Here is an 18,222-nt window from a genome sequence, read left to right on the forward strand (position 1 = left end):
TTAGTTCCTTAATTATTTCTTACTAACCGTTTTAGTCCCTAACTTTTTACAGTTGTAATATACACTCCTAACTTTTCAAAAAAGTGCTAAAGATCTTGTGGTCTAGTGACATAAGGTGTCACAGTTAACACTTTCCCATGGATGATGAGAGTGGGTTCGAGCCTCAGTGGATGCTTGTTTAGTAAATATTTTATTTGCAAATAAATAACATAATTTTAATAGGATGGTGTACGAAGAACAATGGGGCAATGTGACACAATTGAAAAAGAAAAATTTTAAGGAAGAAGGCTGTCAATTGCTCAATTTCATATTTTGTAGATGAAATACCAAAATTGATAATGCTATAAAGAAAAAAGGTAATAAAACTTTAAAATATTTATGTACTATAAGTAAAATTTTAATAGAGTTTAATAGTTTTGCTGCTCCCGTGATCAAAAATGTATTCCATCTATCCCATTTTATCTATTCTACTTACTATTCATTGGTCCAATCAACTCTTTCTTTTTTGCTTATTTCTATCAGCATTTTTTTTTTTATAAATTTTAAATTTAATTTTTTGGGCTTAATAATAGTTTTAATATAGTTTCTAAATATATAAATTTTACATATTAATTATAAACTTAATATGAAAAAATAAATTGTAAATAGTTTCAGCCAATTCTCGTAAACCGAATCTGACACGTAAGATGGGACAAAAGCGTAACTCTTTTTTAAAGAGTTAGGAGCTAAAACCGCTAGTAAGAATCAGTTAAGAGGCTAAAGTTATATTTTTTCTTTTATAAAATATTGTGTGATTAATAGTAACTAGAATATAAAAAAGTAAGTCAAAAACCATTGATGAGGTAATGAGCGTATATGTAGCACTGGTTACAGTTGCTTGCCACTGATACTACGTACGTGGTCCCACCCACCCCGTTGCGCATAAAAGCGTTCTTCCGCGTCCGCCAAACCCACATTCTTAATTCCGAGAGACCCTACACTAAATCTTGGTCTATGCCCCAACTCTCAAGTTAAAACCTCGTCCAACAACGTTTGTGTTTTTGGTTTTTGTTTTTTTTTTTTTGGTTTTTTATTTTTTGTGTATTTCGGACTGTCATTTCTAGTAATCGGTAAGCAAAAAATGGAGCGCTTTGTTTCATGCAGCGGTGGATCATCATCGTCCATCTCTAGATTCCTCAGCCACGCCGTTTTTCTGCCATTCTTGCTTTCTCTTCTGTGCTTTAGCTCTACAGGTCAGTTCCCCATTGATGTCTTTGTTATGATCGTGTTTCCTGGGTCAAATTGGAGAAAACAGAGAAATGGGTTCCTCGTTTCTGCTTCAAATTGTAACCTTATACTGAGAAATATGATGTTTTATTGAAATGGGTTGATTAATCATCAAGAAGATCATCCTAATAAGGTTGAAGAAATATTGGGTTTGTTTCATTTTCATTTCAGTTTTCGGAGTGTTCGATTGTGAGTTGAAATAATTTTTCCTATTTTGGGTCTAGAACAAAAATGAGTTTCCATGAGAATCTGGAATTCGGGTTTGATTGTAAATTGGGTTTTCTTGTTTCAAGGAATTTGGATACTTGGGGCTATTAACTGTTTGTTTTTATCTTTGATTGATTTTATTTTATTTTTTAAAATGGTTTTCTGCATGTTTTTGTAATCAATTTGAGTTGAATTGTGTAGTGGAAGGCTCTGGACACTGTATTGTATTTTATTAAGGTTTATGTCAAAGTTTTCTTCCTTAATTTCTCTTGTCTTTTGTTCTGTACTGCATAGTAATTAATTAAATTGCGTTTGAGGTTGTTGAACCAACAGAGCTGGCGGCCATTATCATATTTTATTAAGCTTAAGCTTCTTTCTTCTGTGTATGTATTTCCATTAGCCATTTGCTTCAGTTTTTGCTAAATAAGTCATTTTTCACCCCTAGTTTTTCAAACACAAGTTACTAGATTATCAAATGAATCTAATAGAACATGGAATCAATTATTTGGGCAATTTTAGGATTGCTTTTTACAGAAAACGTGGTGATATAACTGCACTTGGGGACGTATCTTAGCAGAATTTAGTGATGAGCGACGAGGATTTGTTATGATTCGTGAAGGGTATTGATATGATGATTGGATCCTTCTCGCCCTGGATATGAAATCATCTGTCTTACCTTTGATATTAAGGTTCTTAAATCATTAAAATTGGTTTGTTTGCCTTTTAGAAATCAGGAATGGGAGTGTTCTCACTGTAACTTTCAGTTATTAATTAGGTACAAAATGAAAATACATTCATCGGTGAACACATAAATGCAGATGCAGCTTTCAGGGCCTGGATTATGTTTAGATTTATGAATTGGAATGAATGAATGAATTTCTATTGTCTCTTTGGTGAATAATACCGTATGGTTTATTATAAATAGGAAGGCATTTTGAGGTGGAAACTGAACTTAACTACTGTGCTAATCTCTGTTCTTATGCTGTTATGCTATTCCTATCTCTTGAACTTAACATATTATGTGTCTGCAGTTAACATATTTTGTACCTGCAGTTAGCAGTTAGTTTATGTGTCTGTGGATACCATTTTACGTGTCTGGAATAACTGCAAGTACGAAATATATCAACTATAGTCTGTAGACATAAATTTTGGACCAGGATCCACAATGCAAGATGGACCCTGGTCCGTCTATGGTATACCAATTGGATTTTGAGAGTGGAATTTGATTGCTTGTTGGGTGTTAGTGCAGATGCTTATGATCCACTAGATCCAAACGGAAATATTACGATCAAATGGGATGTTATAAGCTGGACACCAGATGGATATCTTGTGAGTACCAAGTAACACACGCTTGTTCTACCTTCTCTCCACCTCGATCTCTCTTTTGATGCAAATCCACTTAAGGATGACAGGGAAAACAAAAAGGATGAAATTTTGTTTCCCCCGCACATATATATGTGTCGGAGGATATCTGTTGCTTATAGTTCTTCTCCCTTTTGCCCCCTTTTCTCACTTAACAAAGAAAGAAATGGCAAGAAGAAGAGTTTTCCTCGTCCTCCTAGGTTGCATTGATTTTGGTTCCTTATCTGAAGGTTTTTTGCTATTGTTTGATGTATAGTGTTCTCAATATGAATCAACAGGCTATGGTCTCGATAAACAACTTCCAGAGGTATCGTCATATCCAAGCACCCGGATGGAGATTGGGTTGGACATGGGCAAAGAAAGAAATAATATGGGACATGGTTGGAGGTCAAGCCACCGAGCAAGGAGATTGTTCGAAATTCAAAATGAATATCCCTCATTGTTGTAAGAAGGACCCGACAATTGTGGATTTGATGCCCGGTACTCCTTACAACAAGCAGGTTGCAAATTGCTGCAGAGGCGGAGTACTTAACTCGTGGGTCCAAGATACAGAAACTTCTGTGAGCGCGTTCCAAATTAGCGTTGGTCAAGCTGGGACGACTAACAAAACTGTCAGGTTGCCGAAAAACTTCACCCTGAAAGCTCCGGGACCGGGATATACGTGCGGGCCCGCTAAAACCGTGACTCCAACCAAATTTGTTACACCAGACAAAAGAAGAACTACTCAAGCTATGAGTAAGTTTAGCTACTTTAAACTGTGTTATAAAATTCGTAACTTTTTTGCTGAACTAATACACAAGTAATTTCTGCTGGGATGTTGCGATTCCCCCTCCCTGGGCCAGCTCCCGTGCCTCCCGGAGCGAACGTGGGTGTACCTGGACCGTTAAACGGACAGAGAAAGACCCCGTGAATTTACCAAAAAAAATACACAAGTAATTTCTGCTGGGATGTTGTCTTCCATGAGTTTACGTTTATTGAATCATATATGTTCAATCAACACACAGTTTACGTGCTATTCTGTTTTTTTTTTTTTTTTTTTTTTTTTTNTTTTTTTTTTTTTTTTTTTTTTTTTTGCAGTGACATGGAAAGTCATTTGCACTTATTCGCAATTCCTGGCTCAAAAGACGCCAACATGTTGCGTCTCCCTGTCGTCCTTCTATAACGATACGATTATCAACTGCCCGACTTGCACTTGTGGCTGTCAAAACAACATAAATCAACCAGGGACTTGCATAAGGTAAGCTCGGCTCATATACTCTCTTTCAGATTCTCTTCCTCCGGGATGGAAATTTGTGCTAGGATTTCATGCTTTCTTTCTAATGCTTACAGACCGGGCTCGAGTAATGTACCCACAGCGCTTTCGACTTCAAGTTCAGGAAGGAACGACTTAACACCTTTGGTCCAGTGTACTAACCATATGTGTCCCATCCGAATCCATTGGCATGTTAAGATTAACTATAAGGCATACTGGAGGGTGAAGGTCACGATTACAAATTTCAACTACAGAATGAACTATTCGCAGTGGAACCTTGTAGTCCAGCACCCGAACTTTGACAATCTCACGCAGATTTTCAGCTTTAACTACCAGCCAATAACGCCATACGAATCCATAAGTAAGGCAACTTTAATTTTCTGTGGTACTAAGATCCATTTGTAAATTTTCGCGTTTTAAAGTTTACCCGAGTTGATTGATTGTTGCAGATGACACCGCGATGCTATGGGGAATCAAGTTTTACAACGATCTACTGATGCAAGCCGGGCCTCTGGGTAATGTGCAAACGGAGATGCTATTCCAGAAGGATAAATCGAAATTCACGTTTGACAAAGGGTGGGCTTTTCCACGGAGGATTTACTTCAACGGGGACAACTGCGTTATGCCACAACCGGATTCATACCCGTACCTGCCAAATGCTAGTCCCCGAACAGCTGTATTATATCTTCTTCATCCTATAATCGCAATCGTAATAGCATCTCTGGTTCTATTATTCACCGGTGCTTAGTAAAATCAGACAGAAGAAGAACACCGATGGAATTAACTAGCCCGGTTTTTGTTATCTCAGCAAAGCTAATCATATCCCACTGCTGCAGTTTGAGCAAAATGGCTTTAAGGTGTCTTAGAACATCAAATTAGGCGTTGGAATATATTTTGTTATGATTGTGTAGATGAAATGTGTGGAGACTGTTGCTCTGTAGTGGTATAATTTTGTACATTCTGAGCATTGTTGTTCAAACACTCTTCTGAGTGAACATAAGTCCATCATTGTGATGATCTTCCTCAATACCCCTGCCTCAAATCATTTCATTATCTAAGCAATTTTTACAAGTAGAAATCCACAACATGTTATTCTTCAAGTGATATTACGTGTCCTCTTTTTATTTTGTTTTTTACGGAGTATTTTTTACTGATATTAGCACACTTTTTTTCTTTTCCATTTCTTCTTTTAGGGTGCCTTAGAAACATGAAAAACGTTTTTCAAAAAATGATTTTCAAAATATAATTCACTTTTTAGAAAATAATTTAATCTTTTAATTTTTGGCACAAGGTTAAAACACTATCTTCTTTCCTTAAAGTAACATATTATTTGTAATAAAATAATAATAATAATAATAATAATAATAATAATAAGTGGTATGGTGGTGATTGTGGTGGTGATGGTTATGGTTGTGTGATGGTGGTGGTGGTAGTTGTGATGGTACGGTGGTATTAGTTAAGGGTGTTAGTGCGAGTTGGCCCACCCTACCGTGAGTTGTAATTTTATGGGCCTTTATGGACTTGCCCGCGGGCTAAAATTCTTCAACCCTAGCATGTCTCATGTAGGTTTGCAGGCCAACTTCAAAAATTAGATAACTTTTTGTTGAATGGTTTTTATATATTTAATCTAAAAACATAATAAGTGTGAATGAATGTTATACCTTTCATTTATGTCCGTTTTTCCGTTACGTTTTTTTTTTTTGAACTGAAAATGCATATATTACTTAAATAGAGTCAAGCTCCAAAACATGAACAAGCGAAGGAAAAGGGACCGAAACACAGTCCATACGATCAGACTTGGACAAGGCCTCCCTAGCAAGGAAATGAGCGACCCTGTTCGCAGACCGTTTTACAAACAAAAAGTTAAGATTAACAAATTCAGTAGCTAGTTTCCTGACATCATTCACTAAAAGATCAAAAGAAGTGACCATATTGTTGCTATGAATTCCAGTAACCACCTTCTTTGCATCTGTCTCAACTTCCACAAAATCCTCATTGCGATCTTTCAGCCACTTCAACGCCTCTTTGACACCAATAGCCTCGGCCTCATCATGTCTGAATAGGCTGAACCAAGGGACCTCTCTAGCAGCAACAAATGCTCCATCTGCATCTCTCAATACAAGCCCGAAGCCCATCTTTTTGTTTGTAAAATCTAGTGTCATCCACATTAAGTTTCTTCCAACCCCTTGGTGGCTTGGTCCAACAGTTTATGTGATTCGGATCACTTAGATCTACTTCTTCTCCAGAATTTACATATATCCACTCATGGAGGAATACCTGAGCTCCACGGACAATGGTGAAAGCAGGAACAACTAACCGGTTCCAGATTTTATCATTCCTCGCATCCCAAATTTTCCAACAAACACTGAGTAATAGACATAGATGATCAGATGCCAATACCTTGAAGTGATGCTCCAGCCATTCGTGAAAATCCTACCCAATTGAATAATCGATGCCACCCAACAAGTCCCAGCACTGTCTAGCAATAGGGCATTGGATGAAGAGGTGAACTGCAGATTCATTAGCTTGAGCACAAAGTTGGCATATTGGGGAGACTTGAACTCGCCTAGCAATCAAATGGTCAGTCGTTGGAAGGGAGTTAGAACACAATTGCCAAATAAAAGCTTTGATCTTGGGTGGCAACCTCAACTTCCATACAGTGGACCAGAATGGAGCTTAAGTGTTCTGAACGCTGCCCTGCAGCTTCCTATAGCAACTCTTAACTGAATAGTTTCCATTGTCCTCATCCATCCATATCAGCCTGACCCTTTGAGGAAAATCAGCAATAGGAATACTCTTAATCAAGGACACATCTTCGTCAGCAAACAGATCTTCCAGAAGCTCAACATCCTAATCAGATTTCTCCATGTTGAGGAGGTTTTCCACTTTTGCATCCCTAAGATAATTTGCCATGGGAGTTTGAATGAAAGGTAAAACATTGTTAGGTAACCAAGGGTCTTTCCAAACATTAATGGACGCACCATTTCCCACTTTCCACCTCACACCACCCTTAACAACACCATGTGCTTCAAGAATAATACGCCATATGAACGATGGGTTCCCCCATATTTTTTCTTCAAAAAAAGAATGGGTTGGGTAATAACGGGCTTTATAGATCTTAGCAAGAAGAGAATCGGGGTATTGGATCAACCTCCAAGCTTGTTTACCTAAAAGGGTGATATTAAAGTCATGAATTCTGCGAAAACCCATGCCCCCCACTGTTTAGGAATGCACAAATCCTCCCATCTTTTCCACCTTATACCCCTACACCTCTCTCCCTCACAACCCCACCAGTATGCATTCATAACTCTCTCAATCTCTCTACTCGTTTCAACCGGTAACAGAAAGACGCTCATAGCGTAAGATGGAATAGCTTGGATGACATTTTTAAGTAGGACCTCCTTACCTGCCCTGGAGAGAAATTTAGAAGTCCAACTTTTAATTCATCCTGTCACCTTTTCTCTGATAAAGCCCAATATCTCTCTTTTGTTCCTCCCAATCAACGATGGCAACCCAAGATAGCTACTCAAGCTGCCTTCTCTCATACCCAATTCCTCACAGACCACCTCCCTAACTTCCCCGGGAACATTTCTGCTATAAGTAACAGTAGATTTTGACAGATTAATCGACTGCCCTGAGGCTTGAGCAAAAGAATCAATAATGCCTTTCAAGACCCTACTTTCAGACATAGAGGCTCTACAGAAAATAAAACAATCATCTGCGAAGAATAAATTAGAAACAATCGGAGCCCCTCTAGCAACAGAAATCCCATGTAACAACCGTTCCTGGACTCTACGTTGAATAACACAATGAAAAGCCTCCAAAACTAGAATAAAAAGATAGGGGAAGATGGGATCTCCTTGACGCAAACCCCTTCCCGAAGTAATAACCCTAGCTTCCCTCCCCTCAATTAGAATTTAGTAATCGACAGCAGAAATTAGCTTCCATATGAAACTGACCACCCACCTGGAAAATCCCAATTTCAAAAGGACCTCTCTCAAGAATTCCATCTAACCTTGTCATAGGCCTTACTCATATCGAGTTTAATCCCAGCATAGCCTACTATCTCCTGTCTTTTTCTCTTAAGATAGTGATTAATCTCATAGGCTACCATAATATTGTCAGTAATTAACCTTCCCGGTACAAAAGCGGTTTGGGATTCAGAGATTAGCAAACTAAGAAGAGGTTTGAAACGGTTGGCCAAGACTTTAGAAACAATTTTATACAAGATATTAGACAAGGCTATAGGACGCAAATCTCCCACGCACTCAGGTTTGGATTTCTTTGGTATAAGAACAATATGGGTGAGGTTAAGATGATTTGGCAGTTTCCCCGACATAAAACATTCATTACAGAAATTCAACAACTCAAAACCAAGAATATCCCAAAATTTCTGAAAAAAACCCAGACTTAGCCCATCCGGACCAGGAGATTTGTCCGATTTCATATTGAAAAGGGCTACTCTGACCTCCTCCAAAACAACACGTCTACACAGACTATTATTCTCAGCAACAGAAACCTTATGAATCATTCCATCCAGAATCTGATTCATATTGCCCTCGACTGGGCGAAGCAGATTATCAAAGTGAGATAAAATGAGGGAATCAAGATTAGTACCTCTCTCCACCCAGTTCCCGTCCTCGTTGCGCAATTTAGATATTTGATTATTCTGCCTCCTTCTTCTGACCGAACTGTGGAAATAAGCAGAATTAGTGTCTCCTTCACGAAGCCAGAATTGCTTCGCTCGTTGCCCCCAGTAATCATTCTGATGGTGAAGAGTACGAAGGTATTGCCCCTGAGCTTCTCTAAACAAGGTAATTCCTTGAGGATCCTGTCTGTTTTTTGTCACCTCCATTCGTTTCCTCCAGTAAGCCAATCTTTTATCAAAATCCCTTGCAAAAGACTTACCCCATCTCCAGAGTGCCTTGCCACACCTCTCCACTCTATCAATTAAGTGATAGCCTCTAGACCGAACCCAGCTTTGAATCATGATTTCTCTGCTCGTGGTGTCTCTGAGCCATAAGTTCTCAAATCGAAACCGACTTCTATGACTTGGGTTGGTGGAAGGAATGATTTCCATAAACAGTGGGAGGTGGTCACTTCTGGAGACAACCACCGATGAAGCTCGCACATCCAGGGTAAAGATCACACCAGGCGTTTGAGGTCAGGATTTTGTCAAGCTTAGCCTTGACCCAATTCGATGTACCCTTCGATCTTTCCCAAGTGAATTGATAACCCTCGAAGGCATAATCCTTTAAGCCACTAGTCTCAACTGCTTCAGAAAAACCTTCCAATAATCTTCTAGGTTGTGGATTTCCACCCCTGTTCTCATCTGGATGAAGCACATCGTTGAAGTCCCCCATTACCACCCAGGGGAGAGTATTTCTGGATGCTAGGTGTTTAAGTAGACTCCAAGATTCAGACCGACGGTTTCTCTCCGGATTGCTGTAAAACCCAGTAAATCTCCACTTCACATCGCCGGAGCTCAGACTAACTTCTGTGTCGATATGATTGACTGGGAAGGACTTTATGTCAACTGTCGTGCCTTCCTTCCACAAAATAGCTAGGCCTCCTCAATGACCAATGTTATCAACAAAAAATAAACCCTCATAGCCCAATCTGTTTTTAATGGGCTGAAGCTTTCTAAGTCCAACAAACGTCTCAATAAGGAACACAATATTGGGCCTCTTAGAGTGGATTAAATCCACTAAGACCTGAACTGTCGATGGGTTCCCAAGTCCACGACAGTTCCAAGATAAACAACTCATTGTTGTGGGCGGGCCTGATCCACAGGTCCCGCTCTTAGCACATTTTTTGAAACAGGCCCACTTTCATTAAGATCACAAACCTTTGGGTTGGGCTGGGAAGTTGGGCCTTCAGGTTCCACCCTCCTCCTCTTTTGCTCCAGCACAGTTAATCCCTCGTTGTCGTTATTGTCTGCCGTACAAACAGCAGAAGGCTCAGACACGTACGCCTCACCCTCCTCCACGTTCATACTGGTAGGCGACGCGTGCTCCTCTCTACGCATCCTTGTACCATGAGAATTTGTCTGGTAGTCCATGGTACCCGGTACTAGTACTGGGATTATGTATACATTATGCTATAAAAGTTGTACTATAAATTATTTTAGACAAATATACCCCTACCGTTATAACTCCTGTTATCTTTTCTACTATTGTTACCATGCACATGCATCCACCATATATTTTCTTATCTTTTTCAATAATAATAATAATAATACTACAAAGTAATAATTTATATACATTATATATTAGAGTTATATGTTAGTTATTTTCTAAAATATAAATATCAAATTTATTAAAATGTTTTACATTATTATTATTATTATTATTATTATTATTATTTACAATAATTTAAATATCTAAAATCTAAATAAATCTAAAATCTTAATATAAAATACTAATATTGGACACTTATTTTTTGCGCATCACGCATATTAAATACTAGTGTGTATGTATATATATATATATATATATATATATATATATATATATATGGAAGGGGTTCATGTGCGGTTAAAGATTATTGTGCGATTGTGCGGTGATCAATGCTATTTTAAAAAAAATTCTAAACTGATTGCACCTTAAGCTTTTAATCTACGCACTTAAGTTGGATTAGTATAAATATGACTTTGTAGAGAAAATCTTATAAAGAATATTGGTTGTATTTAGAACTGCAAATAAAAAAAATGTCCTAAAGCTTCAGACTGACGCACCTTAAGAAGAAAAACAACACATCTTAAGAAGGGAAACAACGCACCTTAAGAAGGTAAACCATGCACCTAAAGCCTTAGACCAACACACCTTATGTTTCAACAACTGACGCACCTTAAGCACACAAACCACGTACCTTAAGAAGAAAAACACGCACCTTAAGAAGAAAACCACGCACCTTAAGCTTCAGGTTGACGCACCTTAATTTTCAACAACTACTCACCTTAAGCAAAACAATCATGCACCTTAAGCCCAAAACCCACGTACCTTTAAGTATAAAAAATCATGCACCTTAAGTTTCAAGAACTTCTTACCTTATGCACACAATCCACGCACCTTAAGTACAAAAACCACGCACCTTAAGTACAAAAACCACGCACCTTAAATTTTGATCTAAATGAAAAAATTACCAAATTGCCACCGCATTTTTTTGGGTAATCCTGGACGTTGATTTAAGCAAGACCAATGACTCAGTTTTAACCGCACAACCGCACGGGAGACACCCAACCGCACGGAAACTGAATTTTATATATATATAGAGGAAAGCGTTCAGGTATGTGTATAGCTTCTTGCGCGGTTACGCACCTTAAGCATTAAAATGACGCACCTTAAATACAAAAATCACACACCTTAAGCACACAAACAAAACACCTTAAGAACACAAACCATACACCTAAAGTTTTTAAATGGTGCACCTTCAGTACACAAACCATGCATCTTAAGTACACAAATCACGCACCTTAAGCACATAAACAAAGCACCTTAAGAACACAAACAACGCACCTAAATGGCACCTTAAGTTTTATGAATTCACACACAAGTATACAAATCACGCACCTTAAGAAGGAAAATTATGCACCTTAAACTTCAAGTTGACGCACCTTAAGTTTCAACAACTATTCACATTAAGCACACAACTCACACACATTAAGCACAAAAACCACGCACCTTAAGCACAAAAACCACTCACCTTAAATTTAACCTAGATAGAAAAATTACCAAATTGCCACCGCATTTTTTTTCTTTTAAAAATTTTGTTAATCTTGAACTTTCATTTAAGTAAGATGAATGGCTCAGATTTAACCACACAACCGCATGGGAACTAAATATTTATATGTATGAGTTCTGGTGCGGGGATGTTCACAGGTAAAAAATGGGGTTAGATTTGAGTCGTTGATCAAAACTAGATCAAAGGCTCAAATCATTGATTTTTTTTTTTAAATGCATGTCCTATTACAAGGTTTGACACAAGTTCCTGGAAAATGTTTTCTTCATGTACTGTGTCTTTGGCCAGAACAAAACTAATGAATTAAAGAAGCAAACTGTAGAAAAATGGCACACCTTAAGAATGAAAACAACGCACCTTAAGAATGAAAACAAAGCACCTCAAGAAGAATAACAATGCATTTTAAGAAGGAAAACCACACACCTAAAGTTTTAGACCGACGCACCTCAAGAAGGAAAACAACGCACCTTAAGAAGGAAAAAAAATGCACCTTAAGATGGAAAACCATGTATCTAAAGCCTCAGGACGACGCACCTTAAGTTTTAACAAGTGACGCACCTTAAGCACACAAACCACACACCTTAAGAAGGAAAACCATGCACCTAAAGCTTTAGACCGATGCATTTAAGTTTCAACAACAAACACAACTTAAGCTAAAAACCACGCACCTTAAGCACAAAACCATGTACCTTAAGAAGGAAAACCACGCACCTTAAATTTGACTTAAACAGTTAGATGCAAAAAGACCAAATTGGCACCGCGTTTTTTTAATCACTGTTGATCATGAACATTGATTTAGGCAAAATCAATGGCTCTCACTTAACCACACAACCACATAAGAGCCACCCACCCGATATATATATGTGTGTGTGTGTGTGTGTCTGTGGACGGGTTCTAGTGCGAAGGATCTCTCAAGTGAAAGATGGGGTTAGATCTGAGACGTTGATCAAATCTAGATTAACGGTTCAAATCATTGAAAAAAAAAGGCGTGGTCATAAACCCAGGATTTGCTACTAGCGCTCATCTCTTCTCTTCTATGTTACTTTGGCAATTCCATTAATTGATTGTTGAAACATGATTGGAAAAGGATAGTGGTTGTGTTTTGGGACTACACACACAAAAAAGGCGAGCCCTCAATTAAAGAAGTAAACTATAAAAAATGACACACCTTAAAGAAGGGAAACAACACACCATAAGAAGGAAAACAACGCACCTTAAGAAGGAAAATCACACACCTAAAGCTTTAGGCCGATGCACCTTAAATTTCAACAATGACGCACCTTAAGCACACAGATATTGCACCTTAAGAAGGAAAACTACGCCCACACCTTAAGAAGGAAAATCATGCACCTAAGCAACCGTATCAGAGAAGGCCAACCACACAGAAACCCATTTATAATATATATATATATATATATATATATATATATATATATATATATATAATCCTAATCATATGAGAATCACTCATATATATGTATGTATATATAATCTCAATCATATGAGAATCACTCTCTAGGTCAGAACTTGTGGACAAATTTTTTTTTTTTTGAAGATAAACTTGTGGACAAATTTAAACTATTGATCTGCAAGATCTAATTGATGAAAAATCAAGTAAGAAATGAGCGGGATCATTTTCATAAATATTACAATTTATTAAATGAGCAGAATTTTCATAAATATTACAGAGTTTTGTTTATTTTCAATCATTAAATCTACTTAATCAATAGTTTAGATTTGTCCACAAATTTTCACCAATAGCATGTTCTCACCTAAGTTATGTATATATGTAAAGTAGAATGCCCTTATCCAATTAGAAAATAAAATACTCCATAAAAGTGGTCTAATGAGTTATTGTTAATTATATTGAAATTTTAATACTCCGTAATAATTAATTACTGCACAGTATTTGTTGATTGATTATAATAGATCTTGTTTGGTAAATAGCTGTTAGTTGATTGTGTTAGAAGGTAGTATGATTAGTTGATAACATTAGCTGATTGTAGAAATATATTTGATAAATTAGCTGTTTGATAACTATTTGGTATAATTTCGTTTCTCAAAAAGCTAATTGAAAATGTTGTTTTAAATAGCATTTTGAATTTTAGTATTTTGGATTTACAAAAAAACTTATTAATCAAACACTTATATTGATTTTTTAACCAAATCAAAAAACTAATAGTAGTCAAATAAGCCAAAAATTGGTCGATAGACTGATTATTTACCAAAGTGTGACAATATAATCTTCGGATCATACTCAATGATAAGAGAGCAAATGTGTAGATTACTTTGCAAATATCCATCACTGGAGGGGTGCTTATTATAAGTAACCCGGTTTGGCCCGTCCTTTGATTAAAAAAAAAAAAAAGAAAAAAAGAACGTTGGTTCACTAAAAAAAAAACCAAACGGTTGGTTTTTTTGTTTTGTTTTGTTTTGTTTTTTTTTTTTGCAGGTGACCAAGTTTACTACCACACCCTCGATCAATACGGACATATATAAATCATGTCATTCATATTTTGGTCACCAACGATATTTAAGAGAATTTATGGATAAAATTAAAGTTGATGATGAAATTTAATAAAGATCAATAGTCAAGTTAGTGTGTGTTTAGTTCATGGATTTATATGCTAAGAACTGGAATCAAAATCATAGTTAGGGTGTGTAGTGTGTTTGGTTCAAACATTAAAATCGGAATGATAATAGAAATCAAATTGGTAATATGTTTAAATAAAATGAATCACTTTGTTTGGTAGTAAATAAGAATTGGAATCAAAATAAAAAATAATTAATTAATTAATTAAAATAAAAGTAAATAAATATATAAAAATATAAAATAAAGATATATACACATACATATATGTGTATATAAATTAAAATTTCATATTTAATTCATGGACAATGACCTTTTTATATTTTCTCTATTATTTTTTATTCCATTATGCAAAGAAACATAATAATGGCCTAATGGGTATCAAAACCCATGGTAGGGTGCAAAAGTCGATCTCCAACCAAACACACCCTTAGTGTTTGGTAGACAAGATTTTATAACACAACTATGAGATTTGATTACCCTTTCAATTAAAAATCCTATTCCCTAATTAAAAAAAGTATCATTCCATCTTATTGGTAATATAATTTTTAAGTTTGGATTAGTGTTTTTAGATTTTTGTTTTGATTTTTTTTTGTTCATATTGGTGTTATGGATGTCATTATATCAAGATAAATTGTTTCGATTTTTTGTTTTTGTATTTTTAAAACCTTTATTCGCATTATAGGGTCATGTATAACCAAACATCAATATTGATAATCATTCTAATTCCACCATACTACCAAACATACAAAATACTTTTACCAAAACTCATACCATTACTAAGTATTTGATTCTCATTTCAATTATGATTTCAATGTGCGAACCAAACACACACTTACTATTTGTGGTTCAATTGAAATTTGGGATAATACAAATTAATAAATGTGAATAGTGTGAAAGTATTCTAGAAATTAACCCATTTACCTGTTGAAAAAAGTGTGAATGGCAAGCATTTTGTGCTCATATGACACCTCTATAGTCTCTTTGAGGGACGGTCACAGAATCGAATCTGGCTCAGGGTTTCTACAGTCGGTCACAGTGAGGCTATTCCATAGTCAAAGCCAAAGATTGACCTTTAGTTAAAGATGAATGAGTCATTTCCACTCAACCACACCTCATATTATAAGATATATACTACATTGTAATAGAGTCAATACTATTCAAAAAATATTTTTAACAAAAAGTGAGAATAAGCCTGAAGGGAAATGAGAGAGAAACCGAAAAGCCACAGGAATGGGTGGAATTGGAAAGCTAAAATAATCTCTGCAACCTTTTTGCTACAGAATAAACCTAAGCTTTCCAATCCACCAATCCCCGTAGGTTTTCGGACAGCCTTCTCCTCCCATTTCAGATCAGCCATCGCCGCCGCCGCAACCAACACCGGTCACCACCGGCCATCTCAAATGCTATCTGTTTGGATAGGTTTTGATGAGGGAGTAGGAGGGTGGAGACCACACCAGTTGGGTCTTCTGACTCTACGCATGTGTGTATATATTTATACACATCATATATACACAAATTAATTGATTAATAAATATTACGTCTTTTTCTATCATTTGTATATTATATTTGGGACGTTTGGTTCACGTTATATAATATATTCAAAATTATATTTACTTTAAAATATAAAATTTTCATATTTGGTTCAAGTTGTGTTACTTTGAATATTTTTCTTAAAAAATATAACATAACGTCCATATAAAATTTTTAGCTATTGGAAGGAAATGCAAGATACTCTCCACTCTTTTCTTTTTTATTTTATTTTTATAGGTATTCTCACATTTACTTAATCCATTGCCTTAACCAATTATTGTTCAAACTCTTAATTAATTAATTTTAAATAATTTACTTCTATATTTTACAATTGTCTTTATATATATATATATATATATATATATAATTTTAAAATTTATTGAAATACATAAAAAATAGGTTAACAATATTCAAGTAAAACAATCATTATAACATTAAAAAAAAACAACTCATCAACCAAACATATTTATATTATAAACCTCAGTTTTAAACTAAATACATAAATATAACATTCACAGCAATCTAACACATCCTAAGGTGCCAGGTAGTTTAATAGTACATCTAAAGCTCTCCCAATTGGAAGATCACAGGTTCAAACTCCAGTGAGGTATACTAAAAAAAAGATATATTCCGTGAACCAAGGTTCAAACTCCAGGGAGGTATACTAAAAAAAAGATATATTCCGTGAACCAAATGACCCCTTGTATTTGCTTCACGAGACTGATGTAATTGAGTAATTTAATAGTTGATAGTTGCTAAAAAAAAATAAGGGGAAAATACAAAAGGATGAACTCAATTTTATAAATAGAGTTAATTTCAAGAAGAGCAAATATCATTTTTAGTCCCTCAACTATAATATATGTATCAATTTTGATCCTTGACTATTAAAAATTTCAAATTAGGTGCATGACTATTCAATTTGTATCACATTTGGTCCTTGACTATTAACATTTTCAAATTAGGTGCATGACTATTCATTTTGCATCACATTTGGTCCTGCCGTTAAATTTTCCGGCCAAATTTCCGGCGAAGTCACCTGTGACTGACTAATTTATTTAATTTTTATTTTAAAAATTATTCTAATACTCCGTAAATTTTAAATAAAAAAAAACTTAAAAATAAAAAATAATAATAATAAAATAGAAAAAGCCGGTCAACCCCGATGACTTCGCCGGAAATTTGGCCGGAAAGTTTAACGGCAGGACCAAATATGATACAAAATGAATAGTCATGCACCTAATTTGAAAATGTTAATAGTCAAGGACCAAAAGTGATACAAATTAAATAGTCATGGACCTAATTTGAAATTTTTAATAGTCAAGGACCAAAATTGATACATGTATTATAGTTGAGGGACTAAAAATGATATTTTCTCTTTCAAGAATGGTTCATTGACTATTAACATTTATCAATTTTTATTCTCGACCTTCAATTTGATTATAAGTCGTTCATTGATTATTGATTTTCTTCTAAATTTGATCTTCGGATTAAATATTTGTTTAACAAGCATTGAATTTAAGGGTAAGAATGTAAAAATTAACTTTTTACTAAAAGATGAACAAATTGAATTCATAATCTTTATACACTAGTTTCATGTGAGAGTGTAAACCGAGTGCTATTAGACCACAAGATCTTTGGCTAATAATAGTTTGATGCATGAGACAATTTGTACCGGGCTACTTATAAGTCTTTACTTCAAATTTGAAGCAATTATATCATTTATTTTTATCACCCTTAAATATGTAAATCTAGAGAGACGATTTTATTAGCTAATTTTTATATTCTTATAATCAAATTTAACACTTATTAAACAAAATTAAAATTTAACTGGAGTATAAAAATTTTTTTGGGTAACACTTGTGTTAATCAAAGATCCAACCCGTCTCACGGATTGAGATCCGTGAGACAGTCTCACACAAATTTTGCGCATTATTCATTTACTTTTTAAAAAAAATCAATAATCAAGGAATCAATTATGATCAAATAGAAAACTCAAAGATAAAATTTAATAAATATCAATAATCAATGAATCATTTCAAGAATTAACTTTTTATAAATATTATAAAGAGTAAATTGCACTTTTGGTCCTGTGACTATAGGGCTCCTGTTAATTTCAACACTTGACTTTAAAAACTAACAAATTAGTCCATTAACTATGTTTTTTTAAACAGATTTGGTCCTTCCGGCCAAATCACCGGTCAAATTTGGCCGGAAAGTTGTAATTCATTTTAATTTCTTTAAAAAGAGGGGCATTTTAGTCTTTTTACCCGCC

At 35.4% G+C, this 18,222-nt stretch overlaps 2 protein-coding genes across 3 annotated transcripts; one reads left to right on the forward strand and one right to left on the reverse strand.

The window, feature by feature from the left end:
• Positions 1 to 983: 983 nt before the first annotated feature.
• On the forward strand, positions 984 to 5,165 carry LOC116011271 (protein COBRA-like). The gene is made up of 6 exons (XM_031250824.1): positions 984 to 1,232; positions 2,723 to 2,802; positions 3,114 to 3,570; positions 3,913 to 4,072; positions 4,165 to 4,448; positions 4,537 to 5,165. Exons 1-6 carry the CDS (start codon positions 1,121 to 1,123, stop codon positions 4,833 to 4,835), a joined length of 1,392 nt encoding a protein of 463 aa, XP_031106684.1. The 5' UTR covers positions 984 to 1,120; the 3' UTR covers positions 4,836 to 5,165.
• A 612-nt stretch (positions 5,166 to 5,777) lies between these two features.
• LOC116003792 lies at positions 5,778 to 9,618 on the reverse strand. Of its 2 annotated transcripts, none has more exons than XM_031243733.1 (2): positions 8,705 to 9,618; positions 5,778 to 7,678 (listed from the first exon to the last, which is right to left on the reverse strand). In XM_031243733.1, exons 1-2 carry the CDS (start codon positions 9,165 to 9,167, stop codon positions 7,629 to 7,631), a joined length of 513 nt encoding a protein of 170 aa, XP_031099593.1. In that variant the 5' UTR covers positions 9,168 to 9,618; the 3' UTR covers positions 5,778 to 7,628. The 2 variants fall into 2 exon arrangements, with proteins under 2 accessions (XP_031099593.1, XP_031099584.1); XM_031243724.1 differs by having other exon boundaries at positions 5,778 to 7,681.
• Between the last annotated feature and the right edge of the window lie 8,604 nt (positions 9,619 to 18,222).

Source organism: Ipomoea triloba, chromosome 2 (genome assembly GCF_003576645.1).
Source record: "Ipomoea triloba cultivar NCNSP0323 chromosome 2, ASM357664v1".
Lineage (NCBI taxonomy): Eukaryota > Viridiplantae > Streptophyta > Magnoliopsida > Solanales > Convolvulaceae > Ipomoea > Ipomoea triloba.